The sequence below is a fragment of the Onychomys torridus genome, chromosome 8 (genome assembly GCF_903995425.1).
Source record: "Onychomys torridus chromosome 8, mOncTor1.1, whole genome shotgun sequence".
Lineage (NCBI taxonomy): Eukaryota > Metazoa > Chordata > Mammalia > Rodentia > Cricetidae > Onychomys > Onychomys torridus.
Genome location: NC_050450.1, coordinates 23,498,212 through 23,525,297, shown reverse-complemented (window position 1 = coordinate 23,525,297; position 27,086 = coordinate 23,498,212). Strand labels below are relative to the sequence as shown.

Sequence of the window (27,086 nt, the reverse complement as noted above, 5' to 3'; positions counted from 1 at the left end):
ATCTTAGCTAGAAAGTCTCTTCCCATTAGAGACACAGGGCAGGTTGGCACCACTAAAAATGTGTGGGTGAGATGGATACCCCTGAAAATACAATTAAGTGATGGGGTCTGGTAAGGTAGGTAAAGCCTACCCCAACAAGGAGAGGTGGGGTCCCAAAACTCCCTAAGGCTGAGTAAGTGGCTCTGGTGTCCAAAAGGAAGGAAATGGATCACCCCTATAATGTAATGGCTACCCTAAGTTCCCCGTGAGAGATGGCTGTGGTCAGGCCAGGAACTGAGCACCTTCAGTCATCTAAGCCTAGGAGATGGGCTGGAGGGTGATCTTTGTTTGATGTCTCCATGCCACGAGGTGCATGGGGGCAGTCAACTGACCAGTTTCCCTCTTGGTGGCACTTTGGACAAGGCCCAGATGGTGGTCCACGTGGGGCAGGGCAGGCACTAGACCAATGGCCTTCTCTACCACATTTAAAACAGGGACCTGGAGGCCTTTAGGTGGCTGGTCGGATAGCTTGGGCCAGCATTTGGCAGTTCTGTTCATGGGCTTTCTCATCTCTCCCATAGTACACCTTAAATGCCACCACTAAGACTTCTGCCTGTGGCATCAGAAACCCTCTCTTCAGATGCTTGAGTTTAGCCCTAATGTCGGGGAAGCTCTGTAAGACAAAGTGGGTCGTAAGGAGCTGTCTGCCCTCTGGGCTCTCAGGATCCAGACTGATAGATTGTAAGAGAGCCTTTGTAAGCCATTCTAAAAAATAGAGATGGATTTTCTTCCCTTATCTTGAATTATGTTTTTAAGCTTTTCATAGTTTACTGGTTTGAGGGCAGCCTTACCCAGACCTGCCAGGAGGCAGGTTGTAAACTGATCCCTAGGTAGAGAGCCACCCAACCAAGTTGGGTCCTGATCAGGAACTGCCCTGGGTGGATGATGGGCAGCATTAGTTTGATGAACCTCATCTGCATATGTCCTAGTCTGCTCCCAAACTCGTCTGTGCTCCTCAGAAGTAGGTTATTAGAAAGGATCATGTATATATTATGAAAAGTGAGGGTATAAGATTGGGTAACATATTGGAATTGTTTAATAAAGGAAGCAGGATTAGAGATATAAGAGCTCAGTTTTTTTTTTTTTCTGAGAAAGTTCTGCAAGAGAGAGAGAGAGAGAGAGAGAGAGAGAGAGAGAGAGAGAGAGAGAGACATGAACTTTAATGAGTCCATCCACGCCAGTCACCTCTTGAAAAGGGAGAATGGTTGCCAGGCTGGCATGGCTAGAGTTAGAGGTTCCTCAGGTTCAGGTTGCATAGCTAGGAGCACATGGGCAGGAGAGAAGGAATCGAGAAGAGGGGGTTTGGAGCTGAGGTAAAAAATACAAAGCTTGGATGTAAGGTAACTCTTTCTGTTTGCCTGTTCACTAGCAGAAGTTAGATAATAATCCCGTAAAATATTGGTCCAGTGAACCATTAGGTAGCCATTTTTTATTGTTATCTAAGGGATATTTGGGCCATTTTTTAGTGCACAAGCAGACAAGCTTAGAGGTCTTTAAGTAAGGCAGTAAGCTGAGAGGCTTAGACATCCCAGAGGAGAGGAGGGACTAATGGGTCGGAAGCCTTGTTTCTCATGGCTGCAGCAGAGAGAGAACAAAGCAGAACAAAACAAGAAACAAACGTGATCCAAGACTATAATCTCAGGTGTCCCCAAGGTCAAGGGAGAATCGCAGTTGGCACATGTCATTCAATGCTTCGACAAGTGGGAGAATGAGGGCCAGGGCATATGGAGCCCAAGGACCAGGGTCCAACAGTGAGAGTGATATCTCAGACCGCAGTCATGGTGAAATGGCTAAAGATTTAAGCCTCCAATGCGGACTGACCGTAGCCAGTGAAGACTGTGGATGGGGGTTCCCCAGTCCCCAGGACACCAGAAGGGTGCTGGACATCTACAGTCATTCCCATGGGTCCAGAGAGCTGTTTACGCTGGCTGGTAAAAGGAAAACTCCCCAATCAAAGCAGCTTGTGTTTTGCGAAGCGTTCCAGCAGCTGGGCAGTTGTAGGTAGAACAAACCTTGGTACAGAGTCCCAGGCACAGGAAGGCCTGCTTCATCTCGGCACCAGTGTTATTTATTAAGCGGCGCTGTTTAACATGTGAGTGAAACTGCAGGGCACAGCAAAACCCACTCCAAGAGTTTAGTAAGGGAAGGGAGTGGAAGGGGTGTGGATAGGCCTGTGGGATGACCGTGAAGGAAGAGGGGGAGAAATAGGTGGAACCTGCTTTTATAGGTCCCCCCCCAACATGAGCGTATGGGTTTATGTAGCTACACCACGCATGCGCATAGATTACGTGATGATGCAGTGCACAGATTACATAGGACATAAGGCCCTAGGATGCCTAAGCATCTTGCTTGGCTACTGGGCAGCACATGCAGGGTCATGTAGCTGGGGGAGCAGCTAGGATTTCTAACACCCACAGTACAACCCTTTCTAAGCACAGCCCTATGTTCTACACGCCTAATTCTACCCGCAGTAGATAACCTTTAATGTTTGTAATCTTCTCATCAGTTTTAATTACTTATTATAAGGTATCTATTTAGACCAGAAATATTTTTAAAATATCCTAAGAGGTTAGCAATGATTAACTTGGGGAGGTTGGAATATGAGTGACAATTATTTCGTACTTTGTGCTTTCTGGTTGTTTTTAAAGCATTTGAATCAGAATAGTGCTTCCTGCCTCTACCAGCTAAGAGGTCTTGGCTCAGTGGCTTTAGGTGCCTCATCTGAAGAGTTATGATCACACTGCTCCTGGACTTGTCTGAATCAAAGAGGGGGCATGAGAAAAGCAGTTTAGCCCCATGCTTGACTCAAGGTCAGCATTTTGTGTTCCTCCCTTCTTCCAGTAGAGCTGCAGGAGGACCAGCATGGGTACCTGTCTGTGTAATATGGTCCCTGGTCACTTGGAAGGAAGCCGAATCTTTTGTGCCTAGAATGGATGAGGTTAGCCCCTTTACTCAACATCATGCTTTAGCTAGGATTTTTGTGCTTGGAGTTCATGTGAGGGTGAAGGTCTCTGAAGCCTTATGCCAATAATATGAAGGGGGTGGGAACTTAACTATGGTGTTACAGATAAGACCTTTGGAAAGTACAATCATTAGGGTAGAGGCCTCACAAGTAAATTCTGGAAGCTTTCTAGCACGTGGGAGAAAGACCACACAGACATAGAGAGTGTAGAGGCTGATGTGACAAGCCAAGGGGGACCTTACCAGAGGCTGCAATGTGCAATGGGACCTTGAACCTCTGGGATCACAAGCCATAAACATGGATGCACTGAGTGCATTCAGTATGAATTGTGCAAACACAATGAATGGGTTTTATAGATATGAATGGGTTTTATTACAAAGGTAATGTGTTATGATACAAACTCACATAGTTCAGAAGGGCTGTCACTTTTCCAAAACTCCACTCTCATATCCAGTGTGATGCCTACTTGCCTCCCTTTGCTCAGTTTAAATAGGGGAGTCGGAGAGTGCTATCTTCCTTACTCAATTAAACACTAAGATGAGCTAGCTCATGGCACAATAGCTAATCAGCTGGAGATTAAGGTACCAGGTACCTGTGACATATTAATGTGATGATGCTCCTGGCATGAATCCCACCATGCCTATGTGTACCAAGACAACAATTATCCACCTCCAAATGACTTTTTTTTTTTTTTTTTTTTTTTTGAGACAGAGTCTTGCTATGTAGCTCTAGCGGGCCTGGAACTGATTGTATAAACCAAGCTGTCCCTGGACTCACAGAGATCTACCTGCCTCTACCTCTGCCTCCCAAGTACTGGGGTCAAAGGCCTGGGCCACCATGCCTAGTTGTCTCCTAGACCACAGTAGAAGGTGTTCTTCTGAGGTAGCTGAACTTATTTAGTATCTTCTTCATAAGGCCTTCCTGGGGGATCATTTGCTGACTGGCTTGTCTTTTTTGGAATGGCAGGACAAGTCTCATTCTGTCTACTGATACTTGTGTCTGTCAGGGTCTTGGGGTCTATTATGGTAGGAAGTTGGGGGTGGGGCTTCTAGACTGAGATTCCAAGAAGTGTTTGCATTTCAATTCCCTGGAAAATAAGGCCACAGGGAGGGGGGAGGGGAGAGGCTGACAATCTTTGATTGTTATAAAGCAATGTGATGGTGCTGCTGTTTTCTGCAGAGAGTATCCGATGGCACTGTTCTGAGACCCAATCTTCTCACCTGGCATTATCTACAGCTCTTCAGAGCTGGCAGATGCCCACGCATGCATGGCTGTGTGGGCTGCAAAGAGCTGGTGAAGGCTTGAATCTACCACATGCAGAGTGGGCCTCCCCAGAGCCCACAGCACCTTCTGTACTAGCAACCCTGTCAAGGGGTGATCATGACCCAAACAATGGGGATGTTATGAGCTCTTCACAGGGACTCTTTTAAAGCAGCACTTTGCCAGGAGCCTTCCTTTGTTCAGATCTGTGCTGGAAGCAGCTGGGTGTGAAAGGGACTCCATTGTTTTGAAGATGCTGCTCCACTCTGGATTTTGAAGCCCAATTTTCCTGTTGTTTGTGTGAGGGTGGGGCTGAGACATCAGTGAACTTGAATTCTGTCTCTATTCTGTTGTCATGGAAATATGATGAAAGGACATCAATTAAAAGAATGATATTCTGAATCTGTAGGTTCTGGAAACAAGATAGAAAACACGTCCACTTGCTGGATTATGGTATTAGTTTAATTAATTTCCAAAGGAGATCATATCTACTAACTTTTTGACTATTTCCCCTCTGGCAGGCACAGGGAAATCTCTCTGAAGTTTTCTCCTAATTTAATCTTGATGAGACAGGTGCTGTGACATCACTGGTCAATGATCATGCAGGCAGTGAGACTCAGATCTTCCTTTGAATCCAAGCTTTGATTCCAGAGTGCATACTGACTTAAATACATCTGTTTTATTATGTCTAGTTGAGGTCCAGTTGATGCCTCGTTGGTGCCTAGCATGACGCTATGGAACAGGAAGAGCGAATGTTCACTACAGTGAGGAAAGTTGACATAGCTGTCCATCACTGCACAGCTACCCAGTTTTGGTTATTGTTTTATTAACTGCAGTCCTCATGCTTCGTGCTGCCCTTACCATTCTAGAGCTCTTCACCTTACATATCTGCTGCTTTGTAACTTCTAACCGAGATCTCTTTGTTTCCTCTACACCCCCACTCTCTCTAGCTCCTCCCATTACCATGGTTTTGTTTTCCAATTCTTCATATTAGACTTCTTAATTTAATTTTTTATTTTTGAGATTATAATTTAATCTCAAATTACATTTCTCCCTTCTCTTTCCTCACTCCAAACTCTCCCATATACCCTTCCCTGCTCTCCTTCAAATTTATGGCCTCTTTTTTTTCCACTAAAATAGTGGTTATTATATGCATATATGTATTCCTGAATATAGCCTATCCAGTTCTTACAATGCTACTTGTATGTGTGTTTTTAGGGCTGACCCTTTGGGACTGAGCAACCAATTGATGTGCTCGCCCCTGGGAAGACCAGTTCTCCCACTCTCCGTTTTCCCTGGTTGCCTGTAGTTCTTTGTTTATGGCTGAGGCCTCCGTGGCCTTTTCCTTGTCGAGTTTGGCATGTCCATTGGTGTCATCCTTGTTCAGCTCATATTCCGGCTGTCACGTTGGTGAGACTCTTAAGATGTAACTTCTAATATGATTCTGGTTCTTCATAGTTCTTCGATTCCTCCCACAGATGAGTTCACACAGTTTTTCTTTTCTGGTATGTGCTTATCTGACTTAGCACATCATCCTGCGTATGTCAGCTAACAGAGTCTCCTTTTCAAAGGCTGAGTAGTATTTGGTTTGGATAGCACAGTTTGTACACCGCAGTTTCTTGGTTTATTCACAGGTAGAGGCTTCCTTTGCTTTTTTCCTTAACTTTTATGAACAGAACTTTTATGACTGTTGTGAACATGGGAGTAGAGACTTCTTTAAGAATTGATGATGTCTTTTCCTGTGGGTAGATGCCTAGAAGAGAGCTTGCTGGTCATGGTAATTTTGTCTTTAAGTTCTTTATTAATCACCAGAGTGTTTTCCACAGTAGCTGTTCCTGTCTATCTTCCTTCCAACAGTTTACTTGGTGTCTTTTTCTCCTGTGCCCTTGCCAACATTTACTACCTCTTGACTGTTTGAAAGTATCCTTCCCCCAAGGGTCAGGTTTGGGCATTATCTTGCTGTGGTTTTGATTTGCATTATCCTGATGACTAATAATCAGCCCATTTTGTATATTCTCTAGAGAAATGTCTTATGTTTTAAGTGGATTGTTTGTTTTTGTACTATTAGATTACATGAGTCCTTTATTAGTTTGGATATTTATCCATTATTAGAAAAAAAGTTTGCAAATATTTTTCCCAATCTCTAATTTGCCATCTAATTTTGTTTATTATTTCTTTTACTTTGTGTGAGGCTTTAATCAGAGCCTATACTCTTAACCTCTGATCAAATAGCTTCTATTTGATCTTGATATTATTATGTATCTCAATACACAGGAAACTAAAAGTATTCTCAGACACTCATCACTCAGATAAATAGTAATATTCTTGCTTCAGATATTTCTCAAAAATTCTCAGATGTTAGCTGGGCGGTGGTAGCACATGCCTTTGATCCCAATACTTGGGAGGCAGAAGCAGGCAGATCCTGAGTTTGAGGTCAGCTTGATCTACAGAGCAGGATAGCCAGGGCTACACAGAGAAACGCCATCTCAAAACAAAACAAAACAAAACAAAACAAAACAAAACAAAACAAAATCTCAGATATGATTGAAATCTGCAGCTTACTATGCCTGTGGTCCCCTTTCCTTTTATCCACATGCAGGCCACAGTTATCTTGAAACTGGGATGCCTTCTTCCTGTATAAAATTTTGTACCTTTAATAGATGAATTCCTTCCTAGTCATGTTATTTATTTACTTGGAATTATGTGTACGTGGGTGTGGATGGAAGGATGGATATGTACATTTGAGCCCAGGTGCCTACAGAAGCCAGAGATCTCAGCTCCCCTGGAACCTAAGTTATAAGCAGTTGTGAGCCCCCCAACATGGGTGCTGGGAACTGAACTCAGGTCTTCTGCAAGAACAGTAGGTGATTTTAACTGTGGAGCTACTTTTCCAGCCCGTATAATCACATTATTAAAATAGTTTTTGTGACAGTACTCTGAGGAGAGATGCTATTTTTTTTCAGATGAAAGCAGTGAAGCTTAATTGACATGACAAAGGACCACACTGCCTTGAAATGGCAGACAGAGGGTTCTTTTTTGTGATTCTGAGATAGTCAGAATCTTTCCCCTCTCCCTTTGGTGTATTTCAGGTTGCATTTGTGCTGTAGGATGGGAGCAGTTTGAATAGCTGGTATTTCACAGCTGATCAAAAGAATTGTAAGAAAATTCCCCTTGGCTCATCTTCCCTCAGGGTGCATGTCTTAGCCATTCAGGCTGCTGTAGAGAATGCCCTAGACTTGGCATGTTAGGCAGCAGGAAGGTAATTCTGTTATAGAGTCAGGGATCCAGGATCAAGGTGTAGGCAGATGTGGTGCCTGGTGAGGGCTGGTTCCTCCTCTGCTCAAGGCTGTCTTCTGGTATCTTCACCTAGTAGCAGAGATTGAGGGAGGAATCTCCCCTGTAAGATGGCAGCTACCATCCAGACAAGCTCCACCTGCATGAGCTAAGCATCTCCTTAAGGTCACATTTCCTTGTACCATTACATGGGGCTTATGATTTTGACCTAGGAATCAGGGGAAGCATAAGTGATTGTTTCGTGACAAAGTTCAATGACTCTTGATATTATTTACCTTAAAACAGTGCTCAGTTTTGATACATCCAACATCTGATAAGTGCTGTGTTACAGAGATTACTTTTGATCATAGTGGCCTCTCTCTGGGGGTTTTGCCAACAGTTAGTTATCTGCCTATAAAGTCTGGCACACATACAGAGACAATTGACAGTGGGCCTGATTAGAGAATTGACATCAAGCTTCAGAGGTGGTCAGCAGAGCTGGGAAAGCCTGAGGGTAGTCTTGATGATGTTGCTAAGGGGATCATATCCCTGTCTTGCTTAACAGTGATATTTTTATTCAAAAGATCATTGTAGATCTGTTCCTGAAAATAGTTAACCTAGTATATACACAGTATACACTGGGGGCACAATTGGTACTGAATGAATGTGACTTTTGGAGGCAGAATATGGATTTTGGAGGTGAGAGTTACCCAGGAGCAAGCAAAGCATTGAGGGTCAGGAGGCCTATAAGGTGTGCACATGTGACTGAATCTCAAGGGTCCACAAAGGTAAAGTCCTTTGGCTCCACCCTGATGGGCACTCAGAGATAGCATGTGAGCATCACTTTGAGTGTAGAATGTTGGTTCCCTATTATTTCTGTGCTCCAAAGTAGATTGAAGTAGCCTTGACCATTATGTTGCTCCAAGCCAGTGCAACCTGGATAGCTCTTTTCTGTGCTCCCATCAGCGTGTCTGAGGAGTTCTAAGTGTTCTGGCTTCGAATTGATGGACTTGGACAAAAAGCTCTATTTGTATGATCCCAGCTCAGTACATCAACTGACTTGAGTTTCAACTCCATCAATGAAGCAGGAATGATAATACTTAGCTTATAGGATTTCTGCGAGTGTGCCAAGAGAACCTATATAGTGCTTGTGATTTAAAGTGATTGTGAATGGCAGCTAGTAACAATATTCCAAAGATACACTTATATCGAGTTGGCAAACAAGGTCATTGTGCTTCAGTGAATACAGTAGAATTCAAATGTCAAATGCATAAGTTTAAATTTCAAGCTGTGTGACAATTAGGAAGTTGCTTGTTCTCTGTGTTCATTTACAAAACTGAAGAAGTAATAGTGCATCCTCGATAGGATTATCATGAAGATTAATCTTTAATCTGGTAGGCAAGTGCACTACCACGGATCTACATCTCCAGCCCACTAAATTTAAAGTTTGAAAAAAACAACATCAATGCCTTTAGCAAAGCAACTGGCATATGGCAAACCCTTAGAGGGATTAAACCCTTTGGGTCACTGTTGATTATTATTTTTTTAAGAGATTGGATATTTTACTTTTTTTTATTAAGAATTTTAAAATTCATTCTACATACCAATCAGAGATCCCCCTCTTCCCTTCTTCCACCCTTCCAACCTCCCCTCTCCCCGCCTCCATTCCCTTTTACAAGAAGGTAAGGCCTCCCTTCCATAGGGAGTCAGCAGAACATTCAATAGAGGCAGGTCCAAGCCCCTCCCCCTGCCTCAAGGCTGTGGGAGGTGTCCCACCATAGGTAGTGGGCTCCAAAAAGCCAGCTCGTGCACCAGGGATGGATCCTGATCCTACTGCCAGGGGGCCCCTTAAGCAGATCAAGCTGCACAACTGTCTCGATTATGCAGACGGCCCAGTCCAGTTCTATGGAGGCTCCTTGGGTGTTGGCCTAAAGTTCACAAGTTCCCATTAGTTTGATTTGGTTGTCTTGGTAGGTTTCCCTATCATGATCTTGTTAATTATTTTCTATCGTAACTGGCAAACACTTAGAGGCAACTTAAAATAGAACGCTGGACTTCACAAGGTAGAACTTCCATCCCCAGAAATCCTCAGTTGCCAAGCAGCTTAGAGATTTAGCTTGAGGGCCTCTGATGGCGAGATGGTGACATATTTGATGTGAGGGTTAGCTTTGCCAACCAGACACAACTGAGAGTCACCTGGGGAGAGTCTCAAGGAAGAGCTGTTCCATTGGGTTGGCCTGTGCTCATGTCTGTGGGATTGTTTTACTCGACGGTGGGAGACACAGTCCAGGGGGGGCAGCAGCATTCCCTAGGCAGGGGATCTTGGGTTGTCTGAGAGTGGAGAAATGGAGCCGAGCACAAGCAGGCCAGATGCACGTAGGTGTTCATTTACCCCTGGCTGTGGGTGTGATGTGACTAGTTATTCCGCCTCCTGCTGCTTTGGCTCCTCCACATGCTAGACTGTAACCTGGATTGTGACAGAAATCCATCCATCCCATTTTCTTTCCATCAAGGTTTTTGTTTTGTTTTGTTTTGTTGTTTTGTTTTTTAATCACAACAGAAATAAGGCTATGACCACCAAACTCCTTCCCCTAAGACCAGAAGGGGCTGCTTCTTCTACATCCAAACACATCACTAGTTGAGTGACTGTGGAAAAATTGCTCAATTTCTCTGTGTCTCGGGTGGGCCGCTCAGCTGTACAATGAAATAATGAGGATTCCTGCCCCATATGGTTGTCAAGAAGATGAAACAGCTTAATGCAGAATAGCTCCTGGAAGAACGCTTTCATTCCAAGCTCCAGATTCTTCCACCACAACTTCCCTAATTTCCCTTCTGTTTTCTTGGTATCCTTTCCCGTCTTTCTCACTTTCTGCCACTCAAAATAGGATCCCCACGGATTACCATGACTTCAAAACTCCCCGTAGTGCTGACCTTCAAGCTGGCCATGACTGGGAGAGTGACTTTGCATTTCGGTCATTTTTGTGGTGGGTGCTTGTGTGAATATCTGTTGAGAATGTATTCTGGTGGCGATCTGTCAGCCCCATAATGAGGGTCTGTTAACGAGGAACTTGGCAGGTGCTTCTTATTTACAAAGATGACAAATGCCACCTCGTGGCTGTGCTCCAATCATTTCAAAAGCTGGTGGACTCCTCACAGCATGCTGAACTCACGCTCATTTTGTTAGAGGACCCTGCGTCATTTGGATTTCTGTTAATTGAGCTTTTCTTTTTCTTTTATAGTCCTGCAAAGGGGAGAGTCTTTAAAATCCCTGTCCCTTTACCTGTTCACCAATATATCTGTTTGGTAACGACTATTTCAGAGAATCACATTTTATACATCATTTGTTGCTGTTGGAATGGTTCATATTATTTTAAGATGATTGCCCAGGTCCCTGAGCCTTTCCATGCCTAAGACAGGAGTTGCAAACACACATGTGACCACAAGCAGGTACATGAGAAAAGGAAGCCTGGGCTGTGGGTTTGAGGCATCTGTCTGCATGATATGTGCAGAGGCCTCTCTCCAAAGGCACTTGGGATCATGGGACCCAGTGCACTGATGGCCTCACCAAGGCACCTTATTTCTCAAAAGGAGAAGGAGATTTAAGTCAGTCTGTGAATGAAACCATGGACCTGTAGATGGTGCTTTCGGCAGACAACACAACATGTTTCATTCTGTGGGTTTCTCGGTTTGTCCCACACTGCAGGTCTAAAGCAGATTGTAACCATTTCTCTACTAGGCCAAAATAAACAGACAGAAGCAAAACACAGCAAGTGAACAAATGAAACCTTTGCCTTTGTTTTCCCTTTGCAGACTGGTACAGAGGGTACCTCATAAAGCATAAAGTGTCACAGGTAAGGTCACTTTGTTTTCATCTGGAACAATGAAGGCTGTCTTCACCTGGTCCTGCCACCTCTCATGGGCAATTCTTTTCCTGCACTGCTCTTCAGCAAATTGAGTCCACTCCTTCCTTTCAGATCTGTACTCCTGGCTCCCATGCCTGTGCCTCACTGTGCCCATGCCTGTGCCTCACTGTGCCCACATCTGTGCCCCACTGTGCCCATGCCTGTGCCTCACTGTGCCCATGCCTGTGCCTCACTGTGCCCACATCTGTGCCCCACTGTGCCCATGCCTGTGCCTCACTGTGCCCATGCCTGTGCCTCACTGTGCCCACATCTGTGCCTCACTGTGCCCATGCCTGTGCCACACTGTGCCCATGTTGCCTCTATTCCCTCCTCTTTCTCAATTCTTTAAGGTGTTGTCTGGCACCCTCTTCTCTATACAGCCTTGGCTAACATGCCATTTGCTTATGATTTCCCCTCCCTGGGGTCCCCAGGAAATGGTGGCACTTTGCAGTTGAAGCTGACCTCTGCTCTTTCCTTCAGCATTGTGTGGGTATTCACTCATCTCCCCATGTGACATGAAAGGACAGGCCCAGACACCCTTGCAGATGACAGGGCCACTCTTGTCATCTCCACGACAGCAGGCACTTGCTTTGCCTGATTCACTTTTCCCAACTGGTGCTCACCAAAGTGGCTGCATGTCCTCACCGTGCACGATGCTTGAAATCATGGAGGAATTTCCAAGCAACTAGTAAAGCTCCCTTGCCGCCTGGGCTATGGTTATGAAGCATTTTTCCTGATGTGTCATTCAGGGTGGCACAATCCTGCTCTGCCTTCTCAAAGGGCAGTGAGTTAAAGCCAGGGAGGAGAGGTCTCCCATCTTAGAAACTCAAGTAAAGCCAAGGACTTGCTTCAGACCCAGGGTCCCCCCAACAACCCCTGCTTAAGGGATCTGCTTCCCTGGAAGTGGGCCGGAAGGGGAGAAGCAGAGAGGCAGAGCTCATGTCTCCACAAGTGAGGGGCTCAGACCCGTTTTCTACTGATTTCTCTTCTTACACCTGGGAGGACAAATGTCCACAATGGCACTGAAGTATCTGTAGGGATGGAGAGTGGAGAGCGGAAGACCTATGCATATGGCTATCAGAGTTTTCCCAGGGACCTGCCCTGAGAAGATTCCTCCTAGGGTCCTGGGGAAGACGCTACAGCCAGTGATGGGGTAATCTGAGGGAAAAGAATATAAATACATTGGACTTTTTTTGTCCATCCACTTTATTTCTCTCAGATAAAATTCTATCTACAAAGCTTCAGTTCCGTTCTGACACTCAGTTCCTCTCTGTCTCTTCTTTTTCTGCCCTCTCATATCCTTAGCTCTTATGCTCTCGACCTCATCCTCATCTTCCGTTCCTCTGCCCTCCATCTTTCCTTCCTCTTCTCCTGCTCTGACCCAATCTCTACTCATCCAAAAACTCTGCCCTGTTCTCCCTTTTCCAGCCACACCCATGTGACTTTGCTAGACCAGGAATTCTGCCTCAGCCTTCACTCACACCTGGTTATGTAAAAAACCCTTTTGTCCTGAGTCAGTAGCTCTGGAATACCAGTAGGCTGGAAGGAAAGGGATGGTCTGAGCTTCATTTACACAAGAAACAAAGCTATACATCTACATACCCACCTATCTCCTAGTCTTAGGAGACAGGTGTTGTCTCTGTAGGAGTATTACCTAGTTCAGATCAGCAGTAGGTCTGAGAAGCTTATACTGTTTGCCATTATAGCCTAGGAGTTAAGGGCACACAAGAAATTGATAGTAGGAAACAGCTGATATATTAAAAGCCAAATAACATCAAATATTCCCTGACATTTGACTTTCCTCTAGAAGAATTCCTTGGCCCTTCCAGGTATAGCTCTACCATATACAGCTGAATCTCTGTTTCATACACTTGCAGCCTGAAGCATGTGGGTTTGGCCTCTATGCCTGCTCCATCAGACTCCTAGATTGTTCTTGAAGTCTGATGGTTTCAAAGTCCAGTAGCTTAGTGGATAAAAAACAAAACCTGGGCAGACAGTGAGTCAGTTACTTTTCTGTGATGTGTCCTCTATCCTGTTTTGTTTTGTTTCCTACAGGGCATTTTCCCGTCATCCTTCATCCATGTCAAGGAAGTGACAGTGGAGAAAAGAAGGTACTTGTGGGGATCTGGGCGAGAGACTCAGTGGCTTAAGTGTCCTCCTGGCAAGTGTGAGAAGCTGAGTGGCATCCTTTCAGAACACTTGTCAAAGGAGCTGGGCATGGTACTATACGCTTGTAATCCCAGTGCTCTGGTACCTAGCCTAGCCTGCTTGTCAAGGTATAGGGCAGTAGGAGACCCTGTCTCAAAACAAAAGTAAAGCCACAAAAAAGCAAAGGAAGGGGGTTGTCCCAAGGAACAGTCCCTCGAGGTCCTCAGGCTTCTGTATAGAAAGCACACGGGTGGACACTCACAGCCTGCCTCCCGACCCCAGACACACAGCGGCACTTGTATTATTTACCAGGCTGGGCCCTCCTGGCTCATGGAAGCCTTTGTCTAGTTAGCTTTGGCCATTTGAGCTGGCAGACGTGTAAGGCCCAGCTCATTCAGCTGCAGTGTGGTGTGTGTATTTGTGTCTTTTCTCCCTCTCTCTCCATGAGGAGCTAATCCAAATTGATTCTAGCAGGAATCTGATTCTGAGCGGGGATTAGTCAGTTTGGAGAATCCGACTTTTCACTAGTAGCTGCCTTTGGACCTTATTAAAGTAGATTTGACTTGACTAGTGAGCATGAGGAGCCTCCCTCACGAAGCAGGCCATTTAGAGAGAAATCCCATGTATTTGCACGACTCAGTCTGTGCAACTGCCGCAGCCGTGCGTGTGTGTGTGTGTGTGTGTGTGTGTGTGTGTGTGTGTGTGTGTCTGTCTGTGTGTCTGTCTGTCTCAGCAAGCCTCCTCCCCACAGCTGCAGCACACTGCAAAGTTCCTAGCCCGTTCTCTCTTTTGTGTCTGGGTCTCAATTCCACCCCTCATTCTCTCCCACCCTAACTAGGAACATAGAGAACATCATTCCTGCAGAAATCCCTCTGGCACAGGAAGTGACCACGACGCTCTGGGAGTGGGGAGGCATCTGGAAGCAGCTCTATGTGGTGAGACACAACCTGTTCCCAGGACTGAGGGGCCCCACAGCTTCCACTTGGGTTGAAGTTTGGCATTGAGCCTTCAGTGGAGTTTCAGGACAGAGAAGAGAGAGTACACACCATTGTGTATGAGGACACAGACCCAGAGAGGTTAAGCTCTTTCACTGAAGCCACACAGCTAGCAGGGACAGCTAGCATCAATAAGGTTGGGTGGGAGCCTTGTGTTTTTAAACAGGTGCAGAAGCCGTTGGACTTGGGTTTGCACATGAATTGCCTTGATATCTGTTTCTAAAACAAATCCTCCAGGCTTAGTAACCTGCCTCTTTAATATTCTTGGGGCATTTGCTTTGGTGTTCTGCCGACCTGAAATATACTCTTGTCATGTATTAATTAACTGATGGTTATTGTCTTCAGAGTCTCGAAGATGCTTTGACCCTGAAAGCACAAAGACCACATTTTATGTGTTTTCTCTGTTTCAAAGCAAATTTAATTTAAAATTCTTCTTTGATGCATCAAAGCTTCTAATGAAAACAATTAGCTAACCAAATGATTAGGCTGAGAGCGAAAATGTCAACCAAGGCTCATTGCAAGTTTGTTATAGCCCAATGCACACTCAGTGATGTGTGCATGATGTCTGTAGACTCATCTTGTATGGTAAATATTGACACCCATATGGAAGTCTCCTAACATGAGGTGATTAGCGCATTCAATTCTGTAAGCTTTCGTGGTTGTCAGTAAAATTTGGGGTATGTATTTTTCTGCTCTTCACCACTATACTGGAGCATCTGAGGCAGGCTGACTTATTACAAAGAGGCATTATTGATGGCAGGTTTCCAGAGTGGTGCTGCACATCAGCATAGGAAGAGACAGAGAAGGTGTGTGTGTGTGCATTTATCTGGTCACTCTCCCTCATCTTTTCAGTCATTTGGAACTCCATCCTAATGACCTTATCTAATCCTAATCACTTTCCCAAAACCTCATTTCAAAAAAAAAAATCACAGTTGGGTTAAGTCTTGACTCTTAGTACCTCACAATTGGCATAAAAGTCTAGCACATGAAACCCTGTGTGCTGCCGTGAGGACCAGCGTTCAGCGCTCAGAGATAGACGTGCACACACACACAGGCCAAAGCTTACTTCTTCACTTGACTTTTCTCTCTGCCTGTGGTTCCTGCTCTGGCCCTCCCCCACTCTTTTCCGCTTCTTTTCAGTTGTTTCTCTTTCCTCGTTTCCCAATCTTATCTGTTTACTTCTCTTCTGATGTCCCCTTTACGTCTTTCCTTCTCCTATTTTCTCCTCCTCTCTCTAGTTTTCCCTTACCCCTTTTAGACCTCCTAATACAAAGATTTCTATGCCAGAAAAGATTACCTCACAACCACAAGTTACAGACTTTCCAAAAATACGTTACATAATTTTACATGAGAAGAAATCACATTAAGACCACAAGTTACATGCTTTTCTTAGGAGCCCACAGGTAGCTAAACATTTTTCTTCACCCCAAAGTAAATATTCTTTTATAATTGATGAACAACGCTTTAACAAGCTATGTCTAGTTCAGCCAGTTCCTTCTGTGCTGCAGGAAGATGTTCACAGTTTCAGTGTGTGTACCGGATTTCTATTTTCTACCCTAGAGAAACCTTAAAGAGTGGTCAGCTAACCATCTCTTTTCTTTTTCACATGATAGAGTCATTTAATTCCCCTTTACAACTTTGTTTTTTTTTTTTTTTTAAGATGCATACTGGGGCCTGTGATTAGTTCTGTAAGCCACATGAGCAAGGAACTCAGGCCGAACCTTGGATGTAGGGACATAATCATTCTCTTTAGCCATCAACCTGTTCTCTCACAGCCAGAATTCATAATGCATGAAACTCTCCTGTTTGTAATCTTTTCATCTTCTGCAAATCTCATATCTAACTTTTAGCCTATGGCTGTCTTTTTTGGTATCTCTTATTGGAGCAGAATCGCCTAAACCATTTCTCTAATCATTTTTACTAACTGTCCTAATCACCTAATATCTCTCAGGCTAACTCAAGCAGTCCAGTTAAATCACAGATCTAACGACTCACCATTGTTCTTCTAAAAGCCATCTTCAGCATGCCATGCAAGTAAATTGCCCAGTGAGGAGTTGGATCTGCCCAAGAGACAATCACACTCTACCAGATACAGTGGGATCCTCTCACATAGTGTTCACACCATGCCAAACACAGCAGGGACCTGGCAGCAGCAAGCAGGAGGAAGCACAGCAGAAGCAAGGGACGTTCTGGAGACAATCTCCCTGGGGCTTTGCCTCTCCAGGGTTTAGCTTCGCTGTTCGGTAAATTGTTCTCCATATGCTCCATTGCTGACTGCAGCTCCACTGACGTGGTCACTGGCACGTGTAGATCACTCAAATCATATATTTACACAAGCAGAGGAGCAAACAGGGTCCTTGTGGCTTGAGTGATTTCTTATTCATCTGCACTACTCTTTACATAACAGTACTTTACATCTTTACACAGGTGCTGTAGAAATCTGACATTTTCCTCTAAGAAATGGGTCTACAGAGAGTCAGCTGTGCCTTCTACCCTGTGGTAGGAATAGTGAGGCATTTCACTGTTGTGCCTATGACTTTTGCATATCTGCACGGCATATATGTGACACTTGATACCTCAATTGGATGTCCTTCTAGTAGATGTAGAAAATTTATATGAAGAATGTCACCCCAATATCACATTTTGATTACTCTAAGCCAAGTGCATGCATGACAATTCAGTTAGTCACTGATTGCCTAAAGCTGGCCTTAGACTCTTTAACCCAGTCCTCACTTCAGATGCTAGTTACAGCCAGGGTCCCCAGGCCATCTGCATTTCTGTTGCAGTTGGCTACAGACTGCGGGATCCCCACCTGGGTGACCCCTTTCTCACTGTAGATTTCAAAATTCATTGGAATTTCCAAGATATCAGGAAAGTGCTATATGTAAGATGACAACTTTAGTATAAAAGATATAAATGCAGGGTCAGCCTGGTGGAAGAGACATGTAGGGCAGTCATGTCCTCTCTAGTCAATGCGCCCTGTCAGTACTACCTGGGATGCTCAACGCAGCTTATTGCTCAAGAGTCTTAATTCAAGTTGCATTATGTAGATGATGTAGACATCATCTGCTATTGGAGAGATAAGGCAGCTCAGAGTGGGGCTGAAAGCTCTGCTCTCTAATCAATTGTGTGCCTGTTTTTTACAGGTTATCAGATCCCATCCTGAAGCTATCTAGGGGTTCACCAAAGTTACATTGTTAGCGCAAAGTCACCAATGAGCTCTTTCAAAACCATGAAAGACATTCCTGTTGTTTAGTATGTATTCTGAGGGCTTTATGAGTGCTGCCCTAAGCCAGAGACAAAGGCCAAATATATATATGTTTTTCATTATATCACAATACTTTTCCTAAGGGAGAGGTAAAAGTATTTGGCATAGTTAGAAGATTATTTTCCAAATAAGTTCAGTAAAAACAAGATGGGCTAAGAATGTTAGTGTTAGAACACTTGCCTGGGCAGAGGTTCCTGGACTACGTAACATGGAGATGATCACTGAGCACTAGTTTGCATCCCTTGCTCTCTGCTCTCCAGGTATGCATGAGATGTGACCAGTTGCTTCAAGCTCCTGCTGTCTTAACTTTCCTGCCATGATGGACTGTACTTGGCACTATGAGCAGGAATAAATCCTCCCTCCTTTGAGTTGCTATTTGTCAGGGGATTTTCCCACAGCAACAGGACCAGCAACCAAGAAAACAGAAACCAAGTGTTATTCGGTGCTTATTACAGTACCTGTCAAAAAGTTCTGAGAACCAAACCTTCTTTCTCTGTTAAAAATGAGTTGAGCTGAAGAGATGGTAGGATGAAAATGCTTGCTGTGTAGGCAAGACGACCTGAGTTCGAATCCTCACACCCTGTGTAAAATCAGATGTGCAGTGTGATCATCTGCAGCCTCCTGCACTGCTAATGTTAATGTGAGATGGGAGGCAGATTTAAGAGAATCCCTGGATGCTCCCAGACCAGCTACTCTGGCATACATAGCAGGAAAAACTACAAGAGACTTTGTAGAAGGAGAGGAACACCATCCAAGGCTTTCCTCTGACCTCTAGATACATGCTGTGGTACAGACGTATCTGCATTCATATGCTCACACATCTGTTATATATATATAATGTACAAGAGGAAGCTATGCCTTTCTATTTCTGTTAAAGATGGAAAGAAACGAGGGTCACATGATGGGTCAGGGTTATTTGACGTTGTATCTTTGTTCATCCATCCTGCATCCCACAGAAGCCATGTCTTAGGCATGCTGCCCTAACCAGCCCCTTTGATCAGAGAAATGGCTATCTTAAAGGACCCAAGCTCTGGAGCTTCCATTATAGCAGTGCTCATGATGACATCATGTACAACGAGCCCCTTTATTTGGAAATTCCCCCATTTTCACTTTGTCCAGGTACCTGAGAGAGATGACTTAAGAGCAGGGAGATTCATTTTGTTTCATGGCTTCAGTCATTGATTTTAGCTCCAATTTGGCATGGCATAATTGCAGTAGGAACACATGGAGGAGAAGAGAAGAGCTGTCTACATCGTGATGGACAGGAAGCAGAAGGTGGGACGTGGGGTCAGAGACTTGATAGAACCTCCAATGACTCCCCTCCCAAAGAAGAGCCATTAGTGAGAAGCCAACATTTAATACATGCCATTTCATATTCATATTGGACACAAGTCAGGAAACTGTTTCTTTAGCTGTCTTATATATTTCCCAAAATGAATGGAAGGAAATATTTGCAAAATGGACTGTCTTTGAGTACCAGCTTTTGGCTATTAGATTTATTTTTAGTTTTATTTTACATGTATGACTGTTTTGCCTCTGTGCATGTCTGTGTGCTGCATGCATGTCTATTCCAACAGAGGACCAAAGAGGGGTTCAGAGCCCCTGGAATTGGGGATGCAGAGAGTTAGAAGCCACTGTGTAGGTGTTGGGAATCAAACCCTGGTCCTCTAAAGAGTAGCTAGTGTTGATAACTGCTGAGCCATGTTTCCAGCCCTTGCTGTTAGATTTTTATTTTTTAACTGGGAAGAGATTGGGAATAATTCTGCTTTTGGAAAATTCCAGTGGCCCAAGGAGAAGAAATATATTTGTAGCTGAGCATTGCTCTGTCTCTTCACAGCTGGGCAAGGCAGGGGAGAGGTCTGATTGCACACTCCTCACGCGCAACTGGGGCCTAACTTATTGAATATCTTTGGTGTGGGTAGGTATTCACCATGGTTTCCGTCTCATAGGCCAGCAAGAAGGAACGCTTCCTTCAAGTGCAGTCCATGATGTACGACCTGATGGAATGGCGGTCCCAACTCCTCTCAGGAACTCTTCCCAAGGATGAGCTGAAGGAACTGAAGCAGAAGGTCACGTCGAAGATCGACTACGGCAACAAGTACCTCTTGTCTCTGAAGATCTGCTTCCATCCCCCGCCTCTCCTTCCTCCTCTCTCCCTTAGAGAAGCTGCTTTCATTCTGAGACTGGGAGTTTGCCACTTTCTATTTGGGAGAAGGCTGTTACCTTCTCCCTGCTTGTGTTTGTTATTACACCCCAGGGCCCAGGGGCACACAGCAGAGTGGAGGCTTGCTTATGCAGTCGCTATTCCTGGGTTCTGCACAGATTTAGGACACTATTTAACCTACTTCCGAGGGATGGGGGAGTGCAGCCATGCTCATTCACTTCCAGCTTGGTGCCACATTATCTCTGTGTGGACAAAGCTCCCCTTTAGCTCGTGATGGGAGGTTTCCTGTCCCACCCCCCATTTGGAGTTACCCATGCCTCCAGCTGACTCTCACAGTCACAGAAGTGATTACCAATGGAAGCAGAGGCAAGAGTTGGTTGACACTGGAATGCTCGGGCATTGTGGAGAAAATGAAACAAATTGATGAGGCAAGGCTGTCCACTGACACCAACAGCAGTAACGCTAGTGTTAGAACTAACACTCGATTGGCGCTTATTAAACCCAGGCTTTGTGCTGAGTTTCTTACGGACATTGTTTCACTTAGTCCTTTCAATAACTCTGTTGGACATGTAGTTTTGTTACTTCTATTTTATTCTTCATTTTGGATGAAGGGACTGAGGCTCTTAAAGACATGAGGTTGGGCTGGAGAGAGGTCTCCAGAGTTAAGAGCACTCATTATAGCCGGGTGGTGGTAGCAAATGCTTTTAATCCCAGCACTCAGGAGGCAGAGGCAGACAAATCTCTGAGTTCGAGGCCAGTCTGGTCTACAAAGCGAGTTTCAGGACAGCCAGGGCTACACAGAGAAACCCGGTCTAAAAAAAAAAAAAAATCACTCATTGCTCTTATACAGGATGCCAGTTTAGTTCCCAGCACATACATGGTGACCCACAACGCCAGCTCTAGGGGCTTCAACCCTCTCTGCTGAGAGCATCTGCACTCACACATGTGCATGTATGTGCACACACACATAAACACCATTTAAAAATAAAACAACTCATTTTTTAAGGAATGAAGTTAGGTTTTCAGAGTTGCATAGCTAGTCAATGGCACCCCAGGGTGTAGACCCCTAGGATGTAGACCGGCAGGGTGTAGACCAGCCGGGTGTAGACTTCTAGGGTGTAGACCAACAGGGTGTAGACCAGCAGGGTGTAGACAGACAGGGTGTAGACCTACGCTATTGGAAAACTATGAAGTCCCTCTCCCCTTTTTAAATGTCCAAACCCCTATGCATATTTTCACTTATTTCAACACAAATGTGTGAAGCAATTGTAATTAGATTGATTTCCTCTGTTGTGTGGGTACTGCAGAAATAAAAGTCCCTATCCATTAAGGACTACCCAGGGCTACAGTCCAGTTAGGCGTATGTGATGAACGAACAGCTGTGTATTGTCATGAGTTTGATCACTTAAGAAGCAAGAATGCTGTTCATGGATTTGGAGATGGAAGCTGGGGGAAGCTCCTTAAAGGAGATGGTCCCTGGGTTTTGAAGGATAAAGAGGTTGAAGCTGAGACAAAGTGGGCATTGAGGTATAGGAGAGATCATTGCATGTTCAGAGACTGCAGAGAGGGGAGCTGACCCTGGGCCTGAGAAGGAGTCTCTAGAGACTAGGAGGACATTCCTTGGTAGTCAGTCAGGCACTCTTGCCTTTGTTGTGTTCACCAGGATGAGGCTCCAATGTAGAAAGCTGAGGCCGGTGGTCACCTGCTTCCCATCCCAGAGGCTTGTCTCTCTGCTGGTCCCCTAATGGCATCTTGGACGTGTGTCAAAATCTATTTCCACAGCATGTCATCCACAGTGATTGGGTTTTCCATGAAGCTGCTTCTGCTATGGGTCTGCAAGTGTCTTCAGATGAGCACAGTCGCAGCTGAGCCTGAGGGAACTGAGGGTGTTTTCTGCTTTGCAGAATAACCTTCAGACCTTTTTTCCTCAATGGGTCTCATGAGATCTAGGGTGGTAGAAATGACCATCATTTAGAGGAATCCTCTTCAGTTCCCTTACTGCCCCTCTGGCTGTGGTAGGCATTCCTGAGCCCCTGAGCACCTGGAAGAGCCAATCATCCTCTCTGCCCTCTGAAACCATGGTCATCTCAACTCTGTGCTGGGGGGAGGGGCTCTCCCACAGTGGTGACTGAAAGAGTGGAGGGTGACAGAGGGAGAGGGGAGAGGCAGACAGCTCTGCCTCAACTAGGCTCTCCTCTGCGACAGTCCCTAGCGCAGTCTGGTGTCTTCAGTTTCAGCCATCCCCTTTGCGGAAGTGACAGATGTCCTATACAGAGACCTAAGCTCAGGGGTCCTTTGCTTCTTGCTCCCCTTGCCTGCTGCTTCAGCCAGACGCGAGAGAACTGGGTACTTCACTGTTGCTCTAGTATCTTGGGCTCGTGGCTCTTGTACAGGATGGATGATTTCCTTGCATCCAGGAGGCTAGCATCTAGACAGAACTTCAAGGCAGCAAAAAGAACGTTCGAGCAGCCAGATCTGAGTCTTGGAAAGATGTTGAGTCCCTCCATTCCACTGTTCAGATATCAGATTTCCATTGTATGTAGGGCAGTCAGTGTCTTTGGTACAGACTTATACAATGTGTACTACAGCCTCCATGAAACAGGAAGTGAGCAGGCGCGGAGCACTGGTGGCAACTTTCTGAGTACTCTCTATCTGGCAGGAATGTTTTAATCACCTCCCACATACAAATCCAGCTTGTCATACAGTGAGCTTAGAAGGTGGCTATTGCCACCATCAGCATTTCTCCATGAGGAAACTGAGGCTCACAGGGTATTAGGTGCTTTGACTCCGGAGGCAGCAGTCAGGTAGTATAGCTCCAGAGTCCAAGTGCTTCCGTTTTGTGTTCTTCCTCCAAGGGGCCGCATGGCTTAGTGAGGGAGGCAGAGAAGCCAAGAGACGCGTTGGGTGAGAAGACATACCTATCAAGAGTGGAGTGCACATAGACCAGAGGGATAAGGAAACGAAGTGGATGGCAACTGCCCTGACTGACAAGTAACAGAAGCCACTTGCTTGGTGTTCCCATCTCCTCTGTTGCTATGGGAAACACTCTAACCGAAAGCAACTCAAAAGTGTAAAGGATTTACGTACGTGGCTTACACTTCTAGGGCACAGTCCATCATTGTGAGACTTCAAGGCAGGCACTCAAACAGGAGCTTGAAGGAGAATTTTAGAGGAATTCTGCTTTCTGGCTTTCTCACTCATAGGCTTATGCTTAGACAGCACAGAACCACCTGTCTGGGGATGGTGCTACCCACAGCGGACTGCAGCCTCCTGCATCAATTAGTAATCAAGATAGTTCCCCACAGACATATGCATAGGCCAGTGGTCCTCAACCTCCCTAACGCGGAGACCCTTTAACACAGTTCCTCATGTAGTGGTGACCCCAACCATAAAATTATAATTGTAATTGTGCTACTGTTATGAATCATAACAAATATCTGATATGCAACCCCTGTGGGGGTCATGACCTGCAGGTTGAGAGCCCCTGGCATAGGCCAACCTGCTCTAGGAAGTTCCTCAAGTGGTAACTCTAGGCAGTCAAGTTGACAATTAAAACTAACTAGGACACTAGGTAAAGGGTTGCAGGGGTTAGTTTCGACTGTTACTTGATTGTGTTACTAAACGATGGGGATTAATAAAATGTTAGTTCAGGTGTGTCTGTGTTACCGGGGACCCTGAGGACTCAGACTGTTTTAGTTCCTTGATGGAGGATTCATGGCATGGCAGCATTACTGGGGAGTGCTGAGAGGAAGTGGGGGTTTATGGGATGTATTCTTGGGAGCTACATCTTACCCAGCCTGCAGCCCTTCTCTCTCCCTCGAGGCCACCATGTGAACTGCACTGCTCCATCATCGTATCCTCGCCATGATGGGCTGACACTTGAACTGGTGAGCCAAGGCAAAATCTGTTTCCGTAAAGCATTTGGTCACAACAACCAGAAGGTCTGGTTAACACAAGTGGTCACGAGAAACTCAGAGCAACGGCCAGGGAAATGGGTGGTGAATGCAGACAAGTGCTAGGGAGGAGCCTCGAGGGCCCAGTAGAGCAGCTTGGATTTGTTTGGAGTGTAATAGTGAGCATGGCAAAGTCTAGTATAGGTTTCCTTTATGCTCTTTCTTTTAAAAATATTTATGAGGGCGGGGAGGGTTTCCTGTCGTACCCCTCCTCAGATTTGTAGTATTACATTCTTGAACAGAAGAGAGCAATGGGGCTCCCTCCTGAGGAGACTGCATCAAAACATCCCATTCCCCCAAATGAATAAATGCTGATTCAGCATAGTGGTGTCCACTTGAAAGACAGCCTCCGCTGCTCCCAGGTTCTAAGAGAATGACAGTGAACATGCTCTTCCATATCCAAGCAACAAGAAAACCTCAAATGACTTCTCAAAGTCCCAAGACAGCTGGACCTGGGAGGGTGTTTTATTCATTCACTTCAGAGCTGAATCCACTTTGATCAATTTTGAGGGGAAGAGCTAGAGAGATCTCGAGGCTAAATTATGTATCGGCTCTGCTCCATCTTTTCTGAGTCACACGAGCCTCTGCTCAGCATTAGCTGAGAGCATTTATCCCCCTTGGCATTGCTCTCTGGGCAGCATGGCCATGCAATGTTATGAGTCATATCTAGCTGGGAGTTAATTTCCTAATGAATGTCCAAATGGGTGATCCTTGGCTCTCTCCTGTTTGTATTTGGATGGGATGCAAGGTGTGCCTCCAATTCTGGTGCTTAAATAAGAGTGAAAACGTAATCTCCTTCGTTTGCCCTTGATGTCCTTCTGAAGTCTGGTATGTTGTGATGGGACCTAGCAAGATGACTGTTGGCCTTCTCTGAACCTCAGCTCTCCTGACCTTTCTCCTGAGCATGGATGATTGACACGCTCTAACCAGCGTCAAGTGCAAAAGGAACTTCGCGTCACAACCTGTCAAAACCCCCCCCCCCCCACACTCCATACACTCTCTAAGAGCAGAAAAGTTCACAGTGAGGTTCAGAGCGCAGGCAGGGGGCTGTGTTAGCTTGTGTTAGCACTGACTTCAGGAAAACTAACTAGCTCCCTATTCCCAGTCTCTGAAATCTGGAAAATGGGACTACTAACAGAACCTGCTTTTCAGCGTTGTGGGGCTGGTGAGTGCACCACTGGCTGAAGATAGTTGATGCTTGTGAGTTTCCTGTCAGTGCTGTTGGTGTCTCTGATGACAGGCAGAGTGACAGGTGCTGTTGACACAGATCAATACCAAAGAAGTGAAAGCCTGTGGCCTGGAGCCAAGCAGCTGAAGAGCAAGCAGTGGGTAGCAATCACTATATCTCAGATTGTTTGACCAACAACCATTTTCATATATTTGTTGAATAATGTAGGAATACGTGTGTGTGTGTGTGTGTGTGTGTGTGTGTGTGTGTGTAGTAAAACTTTAAACAATCTGAGATGCTGCACATACATCCTTTGACTTCTCCAGGTCTCCCAGCCCTAGGCACTCTGCTTTTGTCCTGGGTAACCCGTATCTGTGGTTTGGTCCTTTTTGCATCTAGATCTTTGTTTGTCGCTATTCTTATACATACAACTAGGACACACATCTGTCTAGGGCTGTCATTCTATCTTCCATGACTTGATTTATGTCACATAAAATATACTATTTTTTTCCACGTTTTATTTTGTTCATGGAGATATTTTACTAGGCATGCCAAAACTATGTGATGTCTTTGTGTGTGCATGTTTCATGTACACAGGTGCACATGTGTGTGCAGGTGGAGATAGAGGTGAGAGGACAGCCTGAAGCGTCCTTCAGGCTCCATCCTCTGGTTCTCATTTGTTTGTGTTACACAGGCTCTTTCACTGTCCTAGAATTCCCCAAGTTGACTGGACTGGCCAGCCAGTGTGCGCTAGGGATCTGCTTGTTTCTGCAGCACTGGGATTACAAGCATCTGCCACCTGCCATACCTGCTTTTGTTCTGTGGCTTCAGAGACTCTAACTCAGGTCCCCTTGCTTGTGAAAAGAGCATTTTCCTGACTGAGCCATCTCACCAGCCCCCAAACCATACATTTTTAAACTCCACTCCCTAGTTTTCCATTACTGGTCAGTTTACTTAGCCATTTCCCTTTTCCTAGAGGTTTTAGCTTTTAATCAACCGTTTGCTGCAGAGTGAGTGTCACCTCTGGTTCTTGCCTTACAGAATCCTTGAGCTCGATCTGATTGTCAGAGATGAAGATGGAAACATACTGGACCCTGATAACACCAGCATCATCAGCTTGTTCCATGCTCATGAGGAGGCTACTGAAAAGATCACAGAGCGCATCAAAGAAGAAATGGTGAGCTGTGTTCTGGAGGCTTGGGCCAAGCAAAGCTGGCATTTAGCACATCCTAAACTTAAAATAGTAGGCTAGTGGACTGCACTGTGTTATTCAAAGGGCCATCTGTCCTACAATCCGAGATGATCAGTAATAATGCAGGCTTTATTAAGTTTGTGTACTTAGATCTGTAAGTCATTGGGCATGCATCCCACAAGTAGTTAAATACCAGGCATGTTTCCCAATCTTGGAGCTTTTAGGTTCTAGAGTAAAGAAGAGAAGAAAGGTAGCAAAGATTTAAATTAATTAGTTAAAAATTAATTGCAGCTGATGATAGAAGGCAATTAAGTAGACACTGTGAGTCAGGGGTTGCTTTAAGAGGTTCAGGCAGGAAAGGTCTCTTGGAGGAGTGAAAGGATAATGTGGAAGCCACCAGGATTGAGGGGATCTGGTGGCAGGTGCTCCAGGCAGAGGAAACAGCAGGTGCTCCAGGCAGGGGAAGCAGCAGGTGCTCCAGGCAGAGGAAACAGCAGGTGCTCCAGGCAGGGGAAGCAGCAGGTGCTCCAGGCAGAGGAAACAGCAGGTGCTCCAGGCAGGGGAAACAGCAGGTGCTCCAGGCAGGGGAAACAGCAGGTGCTCCAGGCAGGGGAAGCAGCAGGTGCTCCAGGCAGGGGAGACAGCAGGTGCTCCAGGCAGGGGAAGCAGCAGGTGCTCCAGGCAGGGGAAACAGCAGGTGCTCCAGGCAGGGGAAGCAGCAGGTGCTCCAGGCAGGGGAGACAGCAGGTGCTTCAGGCAGGG

At 45.5% G+C, this 27,086-nt stretch overlaps 1 protein-coding gene across 1 annotated transcript in view; it reads left to right on the top strand.

The window, feature by feature from the left end:
* Window positions 1-27,086, top strand: part of Dock2 (dedicator of cytokinesis 2) — a 395,818-nt gene that overhangs the window by 23,957 nt on the left and 344,775 nt on the right. The window contains exons 3-7 of the mRNA XM_036195507.1: window positions 11,345-11,385; window positions 13,492-13,547; window positions 14,423-14,519; window positions 19,797-19,945; window positions 26,174-26,309. Coding sequence (XP_036051400.1) covers window positions 11,345-11,385; window positions 13,492-13,547; window positions 14,423-14,519; window positions 19,797-19,945; window positions 26,174-26,309 — 479 coding nt within the window. The remainder of the gene's footprint in view (window positions 1-11,344; window positions 11,386-13,491; window positions 13,548-14,422; window positions 14,520-19,796; window positions 19,946-26,173; window positions 26,310-27,086) is intronic.